The sequence below is a fragment of the Carcharhinus amblyrhynchos genome, chromosome 22 (assembly GCF_965287045.1).
Source record: "Carcharhinus amblyrhynchos chromosome 22, sCarAmb.v2.hapA, whole genome shotgun sequence".
NCBI lineage: Eukaryota > Metazoa > Chordata > Chondrichthyes > Carcharhiniformes > Carcharhinidae > Carcharhinus > Carcharhinus amblyrhynchos.
Window position 1 is genome coordinate 39,617,917 of NC_137345.1, and position 15,707 is coordinate 39,633,623.

At 48.5% G+C, this 15,707-nt stretch overlaps 1 protein-coding gene across 2 annotated transcripts in view; it reads right to left on the bottom strand.

The window, feature by feature from the left end:
* Window positions 1-2,951: 2,951 nt before the first annotated feature.
* The window catches only part of LOC145357080 (DENN domain-containing protein 2C-like), a 125,199-nt gene continuing 112,443 nt past the window's right edge, over window positions 2,952-15,707 (bottom strand). For both annotated transcript variants that reach the window (XM_080210174.1, XM_080210176.1), the window contains exons 14-20: window positions 14,155-14,303; window positions 12,029-12,206; window positions 10,938-10,979; window positions 9,711-9,822; window positions 7,101-7,340; window positions 6,158-6,244; window positions 2,952-4,076 (exon numbers count right to left, since the gene is read on the bottom strand). In XM_080210174.1, coding sequence (XP_080066300.1) covers window positions 4,045-4,076; window positions 6,158-6,244; window positions 7,101-7,340; window positions 9,711-9,822; window positions 10,938-10,979; window positions 12,029-12,206; window positions 14,155-14,303 — 840 coding nt within the window. In that variant the 3' untranslated portion in view covers window positions 2,952-4,044. The remainder of the gene's footprint in view (window positions 4,077-6,157; window positions 6,245-7,100; window positions 7,341-9,710; window positions 9,823-10,937; window positions 10,980-12,028; window positions 12,207-14,154; window positions 14,304-15,707) is intronic.

Here is a 15,707-nt window from a genome sequence, read left to right on the forward strand (position 1 = left end):
AACGGTTCCAACAGCAATAGCAGCCTCGGAACTAATACAGTCATCTCCTTCAGCAGGGGGCTGGGAACCAGAGAAACAGATAGCAGGCACAACAAACTCCAGACTGGGATGTGTTCCTGGCAGTGGGCAAGTTTGCTCAGCACTCTCACAGATCTGGCCAGCTATAGCAAAGCGGCCAGATTCCAGAGTCAATGGACACTGCAGCCCATCTGGACAGTCAGTCAGTTCAATAATTCAGCAAGGAGAGAGGATAATAACATATAAAAACATCAATTCCAGTCAAAGAAAAAGCAGAAAGCGCAGGGCGTTTGTTCAAAATGTTTATTTCTTTACAGTTCATATGTAAACAATGTCCGTTACAGTTATTTGTCCTACATGTATACAGAGAGAACAGTCAGCTCTGCAACACTGAGAGACATCAATGTCTCATCACATTACAGGGACACAATGCTGAAAGATGCCCTCCTTCACTGTAAACATGTCAATGTGAGATCTCAGCCTCAGTGTGTCAGGCAGTGGGATTAGTGGTTTCGCTTTCAGAATGAGTTTAGTACGTTGATATTCCACTGCCATGATCTTGGAGCCAGAGACACTTCCTCAACAATGGTCAGAGCCTTGTAGCACCTGGCTACATTGCTCACTTTTCAAAAACAGACGCTGAGACAATAAAACAGCTCAGAACCCAGGAGAAAGCACTGAATGGACCAGAGAGAATTAGCTGTCCCCGGCGGTGCTGGAACTTGTGTTTACATAGCGCCTTTCACAACCTCGGGACGCAATCCAAAGTGCTTTGTGTAACTAATTAAGTACTTTGATTTTTTTTTAAGTCACAGTACTAATGAGGAAGGGACATGTACCTCCGTGAAACATTCCCAGCTGTACACCACTGAACTGGAATGTAAAGTTAGGGGGAAATTGTGATTTGTGCATTGCTAATTAAGAAGTAACACTGAGCTTCAGGCAGAGTCACACATGTTCCTGCATGTGCTCTATTCACCTAAAACAGCAAGTGTGAATAAAGGCAGAGTGTTTAAAAAGCTAATCAGACAGATTGTATGTAACAGCAGGGTGCAGAGACCTGGCTGAGCTGTGAGGAGTTTGCTTGTACACAGTAGAGATCGGCAACTTGTGGCGTGAACTACAGTTGGGACCTAACACACACTGTCCTGTCCGTGCCATTAAACTAGCAGCCTCCTTATTTGATCACGTTTTAAATCAAATAGAGATTTAGCAGATTAGCCTTCCCTTAAATCAGGCTCACATTACTAACAGGAAGTTCCGCTGTCTCATGTCACACACAGTAGGCGAGAGAAGGTTGCTACTGAAATGGAAACATGCCAACCAGCTCCCACTGCCTTGATGGTCAAAGGGTAACGCTGTGTTATGGAGTAACTCAGACCAGTGCCACACAGAGGAGGGAAATTACTGCAATTGGCTTCAGTGTTCCTGAGCTAAGGAAGAGGAGAAATAAAAATCAGACAGGGCTCTGACTCACTCATGGGCGAGGGCAGACTCAAGCTGTGCTGCCCACTATTGTTGAACAGCTGGTGCCAGGCCACTCGGCTACTCCATGGCAGAGGTGATGGTGAGTTTACCAGTCCAGTGCTGCGAATATTAACCTAGAGCATCAGCACCTTTAGCTGACCAGGGGGGTCACTGTGAGGACAGCTACAAGATTATAATATTGGTTTTAATGGAGTGGGAGCTTCAACAGGGCAACTCTGGCAAAGGGTTAGATACAGGCCAAAACTCCAAACTGCACAAAACAGTCCACAGGCAATGGAAGCAGACATCAACATCCGCCACCCCCCTGGCTGTGACTTTAAACTGCTCCAATCACATTATTAATAAATATTCCGGTTGGAATGATTTGGGAGACAACAAGGCTGGCTGGGCCCTGAATCACACAAGTGAGAATCCAGATAGTTTTGGCAGCTTGTAAAAAGCAGTTAAAGAATTGGACAGGATTTCAGGCCCATCGCTCGGTGCTAGAAGAGATATTGCAATGTTGACTTGTTGTAAAGGCTGCAGCCAGAAGCCTGGGTTCTCCAGTGGTAAACATTGACTCTGATAAGGATGTGAAGTCTGTCACAAGAACTGTTTGTGGTGTGTAATGGGAGAAGCTCAGATACACATTTCCTGTTTGGACACTTCTGTTGCCTGTTACAGTCAGACATCAGCCACTGCCGCCCAATGATTGTCTGTTCAATGTTAACAAAATCCAGCTGCCACAGCTGCCAACATCATTAGGAAAGAGCTGCCCTTCACTCGGAATACAGACTTTCATCTTTTCTATATTAGCTTATAAAGATTGTTAAAAAAAACACATAAAACTCAAAGGCTGTAAGTTAATACTAGTAAGCACTGGAGCAGCCATAGGTGAGTAGTGCAGGCAGGATACAAACATTGGTGCAGCCCCATGTATAAACTACCCCCACCCTGCCAACAATGTGACCCTCACCCACTGCCAATTACATTCTGATATCGCACCGAGGCACTGTGCAGCAATTATCCTGCTTCTTACAGCTTTAGCTCGAGAGGTTTGAAAATGAAATAATTTCTGTGTTGCTCCCATCTGTTTCACTGAGTAACAGGGACTACCTGATCCAACATCAAACCTTACAAGGCAAGAAGCTTCGAGTCCCATTCTGTGCCTCTTAACCAACCGGGTACGGGTGCTAGGTTGGGGTGGGCGAGGCTGGGGTCGGGCTCCCAGTAGTTAAACAGCTCGGCATAACCAGGCCTACGAGAGGGCGAGCAGTTTGAGTGGATTATTGGAGAGAGGCTAGGAGGGGAACCAACAACCTCAGGGCTGGATAAAAGTGTTCAGTGTGAATCGGCGAGTCACGTATTTCACAGAATGGCCTTTCGACAGAGAATTCCACTTCTTGAAAAAAAACAAGAAATTCCCATTTGACGTAAACAGGAATGGGAATTCCTGTGGAATTCGTAATGGGAATTTCCCAGTGAGGCCTTGGTCACATAATTGAGTATGCTAATGAGTAACACTTCCAGTAACATTCCTCTGATACATTTTCAAAAACACCCATTTCACAGTTGATGACATGAAGAAGTGATTTAAAATTTGATGCTGTTAAGAGATTATTTGGGACAGCTACTAGAGAGTTGTCCTTCCCACAGATTCAGTGCCAGGAGGTAGAGGTTTGGAATCGTACGTGGTCGATTGCTGCAGACCTGAATTCCCACAGCACTGCCACCATCCTCAGCAAGAAGTCTCTGAGACTTCTTACTGTGTTTACCCCAGTCCGATGCTGGCATCTCCACACCATCCTCAGTCCCAGTGTGGCCTTCACACTGAGCAAAACAAAGCTTGGAGCTGTGTCAGGAGTTAGCTTCCTGGCAGCTTGCCAGGGTTGGGTAGGTAAGTGGGTGAGGGCTACATTGTACCATCTTTCCAATCCCGCATGTGAATGGTGTCTGGGGCACTGATGTAGCTATGATCCAGCTACACCAATCATTCTCATACCAATTAACTCACAACCTCAGCACAAATTCAAATCTGAAAGGCACGTTTAAGGCAGATATGAGGAAGCCGTTTACAGCAAGCACGGAGGAGACAGGAAATGGACTTCAGGAAGAACAGTGGAAGCATTTAAAAAAAAAACAACTGGAAGCAGCAAGGGCAGGTTTATTTCCTCAGGGAGCCAAGACTGTTCCAATAGCCTCACAGGTTCACATCAGCCTCATGATGGGCCTTCTTATCCACAGCCAGACAGAGGGGAGCAGATAACGGATACGTCCTTGCATGGAGAGTTGGAATCTTCAATGTCCAAAGAGAGCACAGAATCCGGCAGGTGTGTGGAGGCCAGAGCCATGCAGTGCAGTCTCAGTGCAGCCAGGTGTGTGTGTGCAGGGAAGTTGTCAACTCTGTGCAAATGACATGGTCCCAGGGTCAGTCCAGCCGCCCATCTGACCAGCAGACGTGGAGTCGAGTGTGACTGGGCATCACTCACGGGGGACGGTCAGACGATACTCAGTTACAGAATCCGTAGCATTGAAATGTTCACATCATTGGACCTTGTCTCACTTTTTGGAAAGAAATTTCATTTTATTCCCTGTGAATGAGAAAAGCTCAAGTTACAGAGGCTGTCAGTCATGGGAGGGGACTTTGAGTGTACATCAAGCACTCAATTCTTCCCTTCAAATACAACTGAGCAGAAATGTGCACTTTAAAACACTTAGTATGTAGCTAATCTTTTAAAATGCTTCATGGGCCTATTTGAGTGACTGCTTTGGACAGAAATCCTGGATGCTCCTTTGTAGCAGGTACCAGGATGGAGGCGGAGGTATTTCTGTTATTCTGCCTTTTAGATGTTTCTGCACCTGTTTCAAATCTGTAAAATTAATTCACCATCAGCAAATGGAGAAGGCTTACAAGTCTAATGCCTGGATTGGGCAAGTTGTCTGATGAGGAATGGTTGGACAGGCTAGGCTGGTAACCATTGGAGTTTAGAAAAGTGAGGGGCAACTTGATAGGAAGCTTTAAGATCCTGTGGGGGTATTGACAGGGTGGGTGTGGACAGGATGGTTCCCTGTGGAGAATTTATAATTTAATAATAAGGGGTTGCCCATTTCAGATAGAGATGAGAAGTTTCTTTTTCTCAGAGGGTGGTGAGTTCTGGAACTCTCTTCCTCAAAAGGCAGTAGAAGCAGAGTCTTTGAATCTTTTTAAGGCTGAGAGAGATAGATTCTTTATTAACAAGGGACTGAAAGGTTATCGGGCCTGGGGGGCGGGGGGGGGTGAGGGGGTGAAAGGTTATCGGGCCTGGCGGGCGGGGGGTGAGGGGGTGAAAGGTTATCGGGCCTGGCGGGCGGGGGGGTGAGGGGGCGAAAGGTTATCGGGCCTGGGGGGGGGGGGGGGTGAGGGGGTGAAAGGTTATCGGGCCTGGGGGGCGGGGGTGAAAGGTTATCGGGCCTGGGGGGGCGGGGGGTGAAAGGTTATCGGGCCTGGGGGGGCGGGGGTGAGGGGGTGAAAGGTTATCGGGCCTGGGGGGCGGGGGGTGAAAGGTTATCGGGCCTGGGGGGGCGGGGGGTGAAAGGTTATCGGGCCTGGGGGGTGGGGGGTGAGGGGGTGAAAGGTTATCGGGCCTGGGGGGGCGGGGGGGTGAGGGGGTGAAAGGTTATCGGGCCTGGGGGGGCGGGGGGGGAGGGGGCGAAAGGTTATCGGGCCTGGGGGGGCGGGGGGTGAAAGGTTATCGGGCCTGGGGGGGCGGGGGGTGAAAGGTTATCGGGCCTGGGGGGGCGGGGGGGTGAGGGGGTGAAAGGTTATCGGGCCTGGGGGGGCGGGGGGGGAGGGGGCGAAAGGTTATCGGGCCTGGGGGGGCGGGGGGTGAAAGGTTATCGGGCCTGGGGGGGCGGGGGGTGAAAGGTTATCGGGCCTGGGGGGTGGGGGGTGAGGGGGTGAAAGGTTATCGGGCCTGGGGGGGCGGGGGGGTGAGGGGGTGAAAGGTTATCGGGCCTGGGGGGCGGGGGGGTGAGGGGGTGAAAGGTTATCGGGCCTGGGGGGGTGAGGGGGTGAAAGGTTATCGGGCCTGGGGGGCGGGGGGTGAGGGGGTGAAAGGTTATCGGGCCTGGCGGGCGGGGGGGTGAGGGGGTGAAAGGTTATCGGGCCTGGCGGGCGGGGGGGTGAGGGGGCGAAAGGTTATCGGGCCTGGGGGGGGGGGGGGGTGAGGGGGTGAAAGGTTATCGGGCCTGGGGGGTGAGGGGGTGAAAGGTTATCGGGCCTGGGGGGTGGGGGGTGAGGGGGTGAAAGGTTATCGGGCCTGGGGGGCGGGGGTGAAAGGTTATCGGGCCTGGGGGGCGGGGGGTGAGGGGGTGAAAGGTTATCGGGCCTGGGGGGTGAGGGGGTGAAAGGTTATCGGGCCTGGGGGGCGGGGGGTGAGGGGGTGAAAGGTTATCGGGCCTGGGGGGGCAGGGGGGTGAGGGGGTGAAAGGTTATCGGGGCGGGCAGGAATGGGAGCTCGAATTTACACTCAGACCAGCCATGATCTTACTGAACGGTGGAGCAGGCTCGAGGGCCTACTTTTGCTCCAGTGTACATTTGAGAGGTGTTCCCTGAGGCTGGATACAGTGTGGGGGAAGGGATCCTGTCCTCAGATAGGGTATAGACCTGGAGTAGTCTCTGTTCAATACTCACCCAGGCCTTTCAGGAACCTGTTGACACCACTTGGTCCAGTTTCAGGGATGGTCTCCAGGTACTCCCCCGCTCGCACCTCAAACAGACCTGCATCAAAACAGCCAGGTATCAGATCTGAGAAATCGTCACGACCTCAGGGTGGGCTGGACAAGGGGCTAACTACAATCAAACAGCACAACAGGAGCAGGCTGACAGCCGGAGCCTGTTATTCCAGGCCCATTCTTTCTCCTCTCAAACCCCAACCTCACTTCCAACAATCGTAGGAACAGGAGAGCACCTTCACTCTGCTAATTACCAAATTACTAACAGCTACAGCTGTCACAGTCTGCACTACCTCCTTATCCCACTGTGCCACCAGCAACTTTCCAACCTACAACCTGTCAAATCCTCTAAGGTAGGGAGTCTGTGCTTCCTATTGGGACTAGATCAGAATTGTGCTCCTTTCTCCCCCATTTTCCTTTGACTTTCCTCTGCTTGTCCCAATCCCCACACCCGCAATCTGAAGCAAAGTATCCAGATGTTCCTCCCCGGGGTGGGTCAGTGTCTGAACTCCCATACCCACTCACCCACAGTGACTTTACCCTTGATATTTCTGACGAGTAATGGACAGTCTCAAAGTGGACAAACTCCCACGTCCTCCAGTCCCAACAGATGCCATTTATTCCGTAACAGTGGAGCTAGAAGAGAAGATGAAAGCCCTATCCATGGGGGTTACCACTGGCCTGGCTGCCAAAACCAGCAATCCTGGGATTGAACCCCTACTTTCCTGGTCTGCTTAGATTCAGTGGGTCATGTGACACTCTATTCCCCCCCCCCCCCATCTCCTGCTACTGCCCCCTGCTGTCAGTACAGTTTATGGCAGAGGAAATGGGCAAACTATTGACAACTGCCAGTCACTGGGTCACTCCCTGCATTTAGGGTGACCGGCAATCGCAGTACTGACCTTTGACCCCACTTTTCCTGAGCTCCCTGTCCTGCACGAAGCCAGCGAACATCTGCGTTTCCATGAAAAGCTCCAGGAATTGCCGAACGTTCTTGGAGGTGTGGGATTTACGAAAGGCGTCTCTCTGAAAGGACCGCTCGCCCTTTTCATTGACTGACATGTGGAGGGAATAGTGGCCGGTGATCTCCACAAAGAACCTGACACATGCTTCCGAAATGAGGGTGCTGAGAGAGCTCGGACCTGAGGAAGAAGAGAAACATTCAAGTTGGTGTTTCTTTAAATACGGCTAAAAGGTGTCCCATTCTCTGGACTAGTTTCAGTTGCTGGAAAATGCTAGTAAAATGCTAAAGAGTTACAAGTGTACAAGCAATCATAGCCCAGGCAGGGGAGAAAGACCACCCCACAGCAATCGCTTTAACTACAGCTTGACTGAGGGGGAGGGAGGAAGTGAGACTTTGGGGGTGTGGAGGGAGACTTTGGGGGAGGGAGTGTTCAGGACAGCGGGGTGATTTTAGGAGGGAATTATACAAGTGCACAGCCAATGAAAAGGTCCCAGAATTCTTGTGTCTTCTTCAGCTGCTCAATCCATGGATCTATGTGTGTGTAAATGTGTGCGTGCATGCACACACGTGTCTATACGTGTATGTACATGTGCATGCGTGCACGCATGAGGGGAATGAAAGGTCTTTCCATGGTTTCTATTACTGAAACAGTTGTCTTTCTTGAGTCTTCCGTATAAGCCTCATGTTCCTGTCCTGGTTAGTCCTAGTGTTCCTCACGCCTACTCTCTGCATCTTTTGCACATCAGCTTTTCTCATAATCTTTAACCCAGATCTGCATAATGAGTGGGTAATTATCACTTTCTTATCTCCATTTCTACTGAAATATCTTGAACCTTCCAGTTTCCTCTCCCAAAAGCAACAGAAACAAACTCAAGCCCTGATTATGCTCTTTTCAGACCTCCCTCCCTGACACAAACCCAGAACTTTGCTTCCTGCTCACTGCACACCCTCTGTCTGTAACAGTCATCTCCCTAGTGCTTTCAATGACATCACTTCTATCATTTGTATTAAACTGTGAAGTGTTCTATTCCCCCTTCTCGCCTTACCACAGTCTTTAAAATTTTTAAATGTGTGTCACAAGTAGGCTTACACTGCAATGAAGTTACTGTGAAAATCCTCTAGTTGCCACACTCCGTCAGCTGTTTGGATACACTGAGGGAGAATTTAGCATGGCCAAGGCACCTAACCAGTCTCCGTGGATCAGTTTTAGCTGCTGTTTAGGAGGTCAATGTCATTAACAAATGGGAAAATATTTAGTACAGGATTCAGTGCTGTTTGCAAAGCCAGACTCAATGGATCAGGCCAGAGTTTACATTCTGCTCTCACGACAGCTGTGAACATAAACTACTTCCTCAGTTTTCCCTCCATTCTCAGTGAAATCAGGGGTTGCCCGACTGATTCAGAGTAACTTTCTCACTTAACAAGTCAAACTAGAATATTCTCTCAGGAACACCTCCAAGGTAAGCCACAATATAATTCCTGAAAGAAAGTTCTTGTAACTGGGATGTTGCACTCTTTACATTTTTCTAAAACCACTCAGTTGCTTCTCAAACAATGAACCTTTGTGTTTTATCCTGATCACAAAACAAGTTGTTGTTAAAAACGTCGCCTCTTTTTAGTCTCTTTTCTAGCTTCCCAGGAAATATTTCTGCATTTACTCAGTCAGTTTGACTCCTCTGTTCAATTCACTCTCTAAATGAGTTTATTGCCCTTTCCCTGTTCCCCCTCACACCAGGTACAGCAACCATGCAGTTGTAAACAGTCCACAATGTTATGTGATTACTGCTGAGTGTGATGATTTTCGCAATAGGCAATTTATTGTGGGTATGGTATGGGTGACCCTTCGCTATCTTTCATTCACAATGTACTGAAGACTCGCTCTGTGCCATGAATCATACTTGTCTTCAACTGGGATTCTGAACTTTAGTTTGCTAACTGTGTATAAGCCTCTGCCTCAGTTCCATCAAGCAGGCTGCAATGTAGCTGACATTACTGACCTCAAGAGTTAGTCCGAAAGACGTGCTGGTTAGGGTGCATTGGCCCTGGTAAATTTCCTCCCTCAGTGTACCTGAGCAGGTGCTGGAATATGGCCACTAGGAATTTTCACAGTAACTTCACTGTAGTGTTAATGTAAGCCTTACTTGTAACATTAAGAAAATAAACTTAAACTTTTATGGGGACAGAATTGAAGAGTGTGGTGCACAGCGGCGGGTTGGGGGGGGAATGTGACAGTAGAGTTATTGAAAAAAGGACAGGACTGTTGGACTCAAAGGCTGTTTCTCACTTCTAAAAGCTTCGAATGATCTTGTATTATCTGCTGCGACAGTACCAGGAGACTGAATCTATCACACACTGAGCTTTTATTGTCATGATGATCCTGGTGTCTCCCAAGCCCATTCTGTTAGAGGGAGTAACTCAAAGCATCAATAAAAACAGGTGTCCCCAGACTGTTCCCTCCTCTTCCCCCGAATGCACTGACCCACATTGCAGTTTGCCCTCAGTTCCAGTCTGAAGCACCGAGCACAAGTTACAGCTTCCTCTCACTCACCATCTCCACCCTCCACCTCTTCCTGCACAGTTAGCATTTCATTCCTCTGCTCCAGGATCTGCTCCAGCGCTGCTCGCAGTTTGTGAGGAAGAATGGAATCTTCATCATCCATCTGGAGGGGGTAACATCAGGAGAGAACCATGAAGCAAATTCGGAGCAGCGAGTCGCAGTGACTCATCTGTACCACCAGAGAGTGCCACATACTCCACATTGAGGCAGTGGGGCCTGTGGTCTCCACATGGAAAACATTTCAGGAATGTTGTGACTTTATTCACAAATTTCACAATATCCACACTAAACTGTCACTGTTCTCACTGACATGATTTGACAAAGATGCAAAACACATCAGGACAAAGTGCTTTGAAACACATTGTTACACAGGTATCTGACTATGAGGGGACTGAGACAGGGTGAGGACTGAGACAGGGTGAGGACTGAGACACGGTGATCTCTGTTCCCCCCCCCAGAGGTCAACAGTTCCCAGGTAACTAAAAAATAAAAATCCAGACAGCCACTCACAGAGGAACATACGGAGATTCAGGGCTGGAATAAATTCAGCGGAATAAACCCCATTCCCGGCTTATCTCCTTTCACTTTTCACATGGTGGCACAGCGGTTAGCACTGTTGCCTCACAGTGCCAGGGATCTGGGTTCGATTCCTGGCTTGGGTGACTGTGTTTGACCAGGTGGATTTGCCAGAGGACCTTAGCCTGCTCCTCCCTTTGAGGGAGAGTGCTGATTGGGGGTGCTTTAGCCAGAGGGTCACACCAACAGTGTGCCAGCATGGTGGAGGGGCAGCGGAGCTGGGAGGATGGCAGGGGCAGGTTGGGCGGCGGAGGGGGGGGATGCCCGTGGCGGGGAGGGGGGAACGTCAGGTGAGCAGCTCTTTCCAACAAGACAACTTCAACAACACTGAGGTTTCAGCCTTCACACATGACACAGCACTAATCACAAATACAATCAATTCTAACTAAAGGGAGCTGATGCTCTTTTGAAACAAGAATTGAGTTTCAGGATGTGGGCATTGCCCATGCCTAGTGACCCTCATGAAGGTGGTGGTGAACTTCCTTCTTGAACCACTGCAGTCTGTGTGGTGTAAGTACACTCACTGTGTCACAAGGGAGGGCGTTCCAGGATGCTGACTCAGTGGTAAGATACATTCTCAATTAGCCGTGCCCATCACCAGGGAGATTTTGAGATACAACCCCATTTTTACAGTGCACTCACCTGTCGCAAGAACCTGTCTGCACAGAGATCAACCACCAAAACCTAGAAAACAGACAAACACTTGTCAGCCTGGGAGTTCAACCCTTCCAGGGCTATCTACTTTCCACTGGCACGGAGAAAATGCAATGCAGGGACCTGCACATTAAACTGTTAATAACTACTGATCACTAAAGAACTTCTATTTCTCAGATGCTTTCCGCCATTTTCAAACATTCCAAAGCACCTTACGGCTAATGAAGTACTTTGGAAATGTACTCACTGTTCTAATGTAGGAAATGCAGCAAGATCCCACAAACAGCAATGCGACAAAGACCAGATCATCGTTTGTGATTTTTGGTTTCAGGAAAACATATCGGCCAGGAATAACTCTGTGATAATTCAATATAGTGCAGTGGGATCTTTCAGATCCATCAGAGGCAGCTGCCTGGCCTCAGCTTAACATTGCCCAAGGGGATGGCATCTCTGAGAGTGCAGCACCCCCTCAGTACTGCACTGCATTGCCAGCTTAGGTTTTGTTCTCAAGTTAATGGAGTGGGAATCGAAGCCAAAGCTTTGTGATAGCTAGCTCGCTGGGTACAGCTCAGCTCTTCTTGATAAACAGAGATGGAAAGGAGGATTTACTAAGATCTCAGCATCAAGGCCACTTACTAGGGGGTTGCTGGGAGAGGCGAAGGGTAAACTAATTCCAAAGCAAGTGCATAGTGTCTGACATCAGTCGTCAGACATCGAGGAGAACTTTTCATTAAACTTGAAGATCAACAAAGACATAACATATCTCCCATTGCTCTTAGGAAGGCACACACTCAGACCGACTAGATAAATCTGGACCCCCAGGGATCCACACATTGACTGACTGGATAATATCCGACCCTCAGAGACCCCCTCACTGACTGACCGCATAATATCCCCACCCTCGGAGGCCCTTTCGCGGACTTGCTGCACACTTGTTGTCTTTGATCCCCTCCCTGGGCAACGAACAGGACAGTTTTGTTGACAATCATTGACCCTGGGAGTAAAATTAGATTCCGGTTTCTTTTTGGCGTGTTTACATTTCCAGGATATAACCGCGCGCTGGTTTGCGAAGGTCTCACCTCTTCAATGGGCAGGTCGTTCAACAGATTCACCGAGTTGGAATGAATTCCGATAAGGAAAGGAGTGGGAGAACAAACGATATCGATCATGACGGCCGGAAGCACGGGGATGTATGTGTGCTGCCAGGTGAATGGGTACAGCATGGCCACAGCTGCATGCCCACATTTAGACAGGGTGCTGCAACACAAGAGATAGAATCATAGAATCACAGAATCATAGAACCCTACAGTGCAGAAAGAGGCCCTTCGGCCCATCAAGTCTGCACTGAACAGAATCCCACCCAGGCCCTACCCTCGTATCCCTACATATTATACCCACTAATCCCTCTAACCTCTGCTACCCTGGACACTAAGGGGCAATTTCATGGCCAATCAACTTAACCCGCACATCTTTGGACTGCGTGAAGAAACCGGAGTACCCGGAGGAAACCCACGCAGAAATGAGGAGAATGTGCAAACTCCAAACAGACAGTGACCCAAGCCAAGAAGCGAACCCAGGACCCTGGAGCTGTGAAGCAGCAGTGCTAACCACTGTGCTACCATCACAGAGTCACCCATCATTGATCACAGTCAACCTGACTCAAATTCAGAGAGACCCAGTGGGGAAAATGGAACAGAAAGGGGCTCACAGCATCACATGCTCATTACAGGGGTATTAACATACAATGGGTATCTTTCCCTGGCTTGGGGGTGTGTACTGACACACTGCTCACAGCAAGTTAGAGAATGAATTCACCAGACGGAGTGTTAATGCTGGATTGTGGGCCAATTAGACATGCTTGGGTTTCCTTCCACAGTCCAAAGATGTGTGGGTAAGGTGGATTGGCCATGCTAAATTGCCCCTTAATGTTCCAAGATGTGTAGGTTAGGGGGATTAGTAAAGTAAATGGGTTATGAGGATAGGGTCTGGGTAAGGTGCTCCATCAGGTTCAATGGCCTCCTTCTGCACTGTTGGGATTCAGTAGTGGAAATCTCGAGACATGACCAGCATCTTAGCAGACAAGTTAATACTCAATCACAAAGCTGGTTAGTGCAACAAGGTAGAGGCTAAAACTGGTTACTGAAGATCTCAGATACATGGGCCCCGGGAAATAAATAAATAAACACGGAGAACAAAATTTGATAAGGAAGTTAAGGAATAGAAACTAGAAGCAGGAGTAGGCTGTTTCCCTTCGAACCTGCTCCGCCATTCATTTCGATTAAGGCTGATCATCGAATTCAATATGCCGGTCTCCCCTTCCTCCCATGTCCCTTGGTCCCTTTAGTCCCAAGAGCTATATCCAATTTCTTCTTGAAATCAGACATGTTTTAGCCTCAGCTACTTTCTGTGGTTGTGAATTCCATACATTCACCACTCTCTGGGTGAAGAAATTTCTCCTCACCTCAGTTCTAAAAGGTTTAGCCTTATCCTCAAACTATGACCCCTTGTTCTGGACCCTGCCACCACTGGGAACATTCTTTTGGAATCTGCCCTGTCTAACCCTGTTAGAATTTTATAAGTTTCTGTAGATCCCCGCTTGCTCTTCTAAGCTCCGGTGAATATAACTCTAACCGACTTAGTCTCTCCTTGTATTCTGCCATCCCAGGAATCAGTCTGATAACCCTTTGCTATACTCTCTCTATAACAAGGACAGCCTTCCTCAGATAAGAATACCAGAACTGCACACAATACTCCAGATGTGGCCTCACAGCAAGGCAGCAGCACAAGGTTATTACTGCATGGTCTGATGTGGTATTGGCTGTAAATATGATGCCATCACAATATTATATATACAATATCTACACAAATCCAATAAGGATTAGATGGAAACTGCAGCATAGAAACTGGCCACTAACTGCATGGTACTGGCTTTTCTATCATCTCTCTTCCTCCTACAATCCATTTAATTCCATCACCTTATTCTTAATCCATTCTCCCCCATGTGTTTATCTGGCTTTCTCTAGAATGTATTATTATTTTGTTTCAATTCTTTCCTGTGATAGTGAGTTCTGTAATCTCACCACTCTGAGTGAACAAGTTTCTCCTAGATTTCCTTATTGGATTTATTAGTGAGTGGTTCATACCTAGAGCCATTAGTTTGTGCAGACACTGTGAGAATCACAGAGTGTTGATTTCACCTCCTTACCTGAGCTTGTCTGCGATGAAAATCACTCTGCGCTCCAGCAGTAACGAGGCAAACACGTGGATCACATGCCGGACATTCAGACAGCCAAACAGACATTCAAAATCAACATGTTCCAGTCTTGAATCTGTGGGTCTGCACAGTTCAATCACCTGAGGGAGAATGGCTTTGTGTCAATGTAGGAGTAGTGAGCAGTAAAAAGTGGTAACTCACTGTACATGGTGTATGCCAGTGTTACAACACTGGGGGCAGCACGGTGGCACTGCTGCTTCATAGCGTCAGGAACCCGGGTTCAATTCCCAACTTGGCTCACTGTGGGTGCACAGTCTGCACGTTCTCCCCTTGTCTGCGTGGGTTTCCTCCGGGTGCTCCAGTTTCCTTCCACACTCCAAAGACGTGCAGGTAAGGTGGATTGGCCATGCTAAATTGACCCTAGTATCAGGAGGACTAGCAAGGGTAAATATGTGAGGTTACGGGAATAGGGCCTGGGTGGGATTGTGGTCAGTGCAGACTCAATGGGCCGAATGGCCTCCTTCTGTACTGCAGGGATTCTGTGAACAATAATCCTTACACAGTGATACATGGCCTTCCATAACAACATCTGACTGTCCAATAGAGGAGTTCCCACTGCATCGCCTCAGGCCACAATTTACCAGGCCTTTTCTTAGCTGTACCTGTCTGTCGTAGCCTCATATCTGGGGTTTAATTTGAATTAGGAACTCAGGATTAAATTTTTCTGTTCAAACATGGATCTATCCCGGCCTCTCTCGGATAAATCCGAGTGGTTGATCGTTCCTCGTGACCCGTTCCTCAGATCCTGGGCAGCAGTTTCTTGGCTCTTTCTCTGTGCACCTCCCAGGGTTCAGCTTGTACCTCAGCCATGAGATGTGACCGGGGCCCAAGGTACAATCTGAGCACAACACTTCATCTGAACCCCATCCCCCACCGGCAAGGGAAAATAGACTTGCATTTTTATAGCGCTTCTGGACATTCCAAAGTTTTTCAGAGCCAATTAATTGCTTCGCAGCATAGCGACTGTTGTAATGAAGGGAAATACGACAGCCATTCTGTGTGCACCAAGCTTCTATAATGTGACAATACCCAGATAATCAGCTTTAGTGATGTTGAAGGAGGGATAAATATTGCCCAGGGCAGTGAAAACACATTTGCTGTGGAATAATACCATGCAACATTGTATTTTTTTTATTAGTGCCACAAGTAGTCTTACATTAACACTGCAACGAAGTTACTGTGAAAATCCTCTAGTCACCTAACTCCGGCACTTTCGGGTACACTGAGGGAGAATTTAGCACGGCCAATGCACCTAACCAGCACGTCTTTCAGTCTGTGGAAGGAAACCAGAGCACCCACAGGAAACCCATGCAGACTCCACACAGACAGTGACCCAAGCCGGGAATTGAACCTGGGTCCCTGGCACTGTGAAGCAGCGGGGTTAACTAAGGTGCCATCCCAGTGTCCACTTGAGGGGACACACATGGCTTCAGCTTGACATGTCGTCTGAAACACAGCTCCACTGATGGTGCCGCACACCCTCA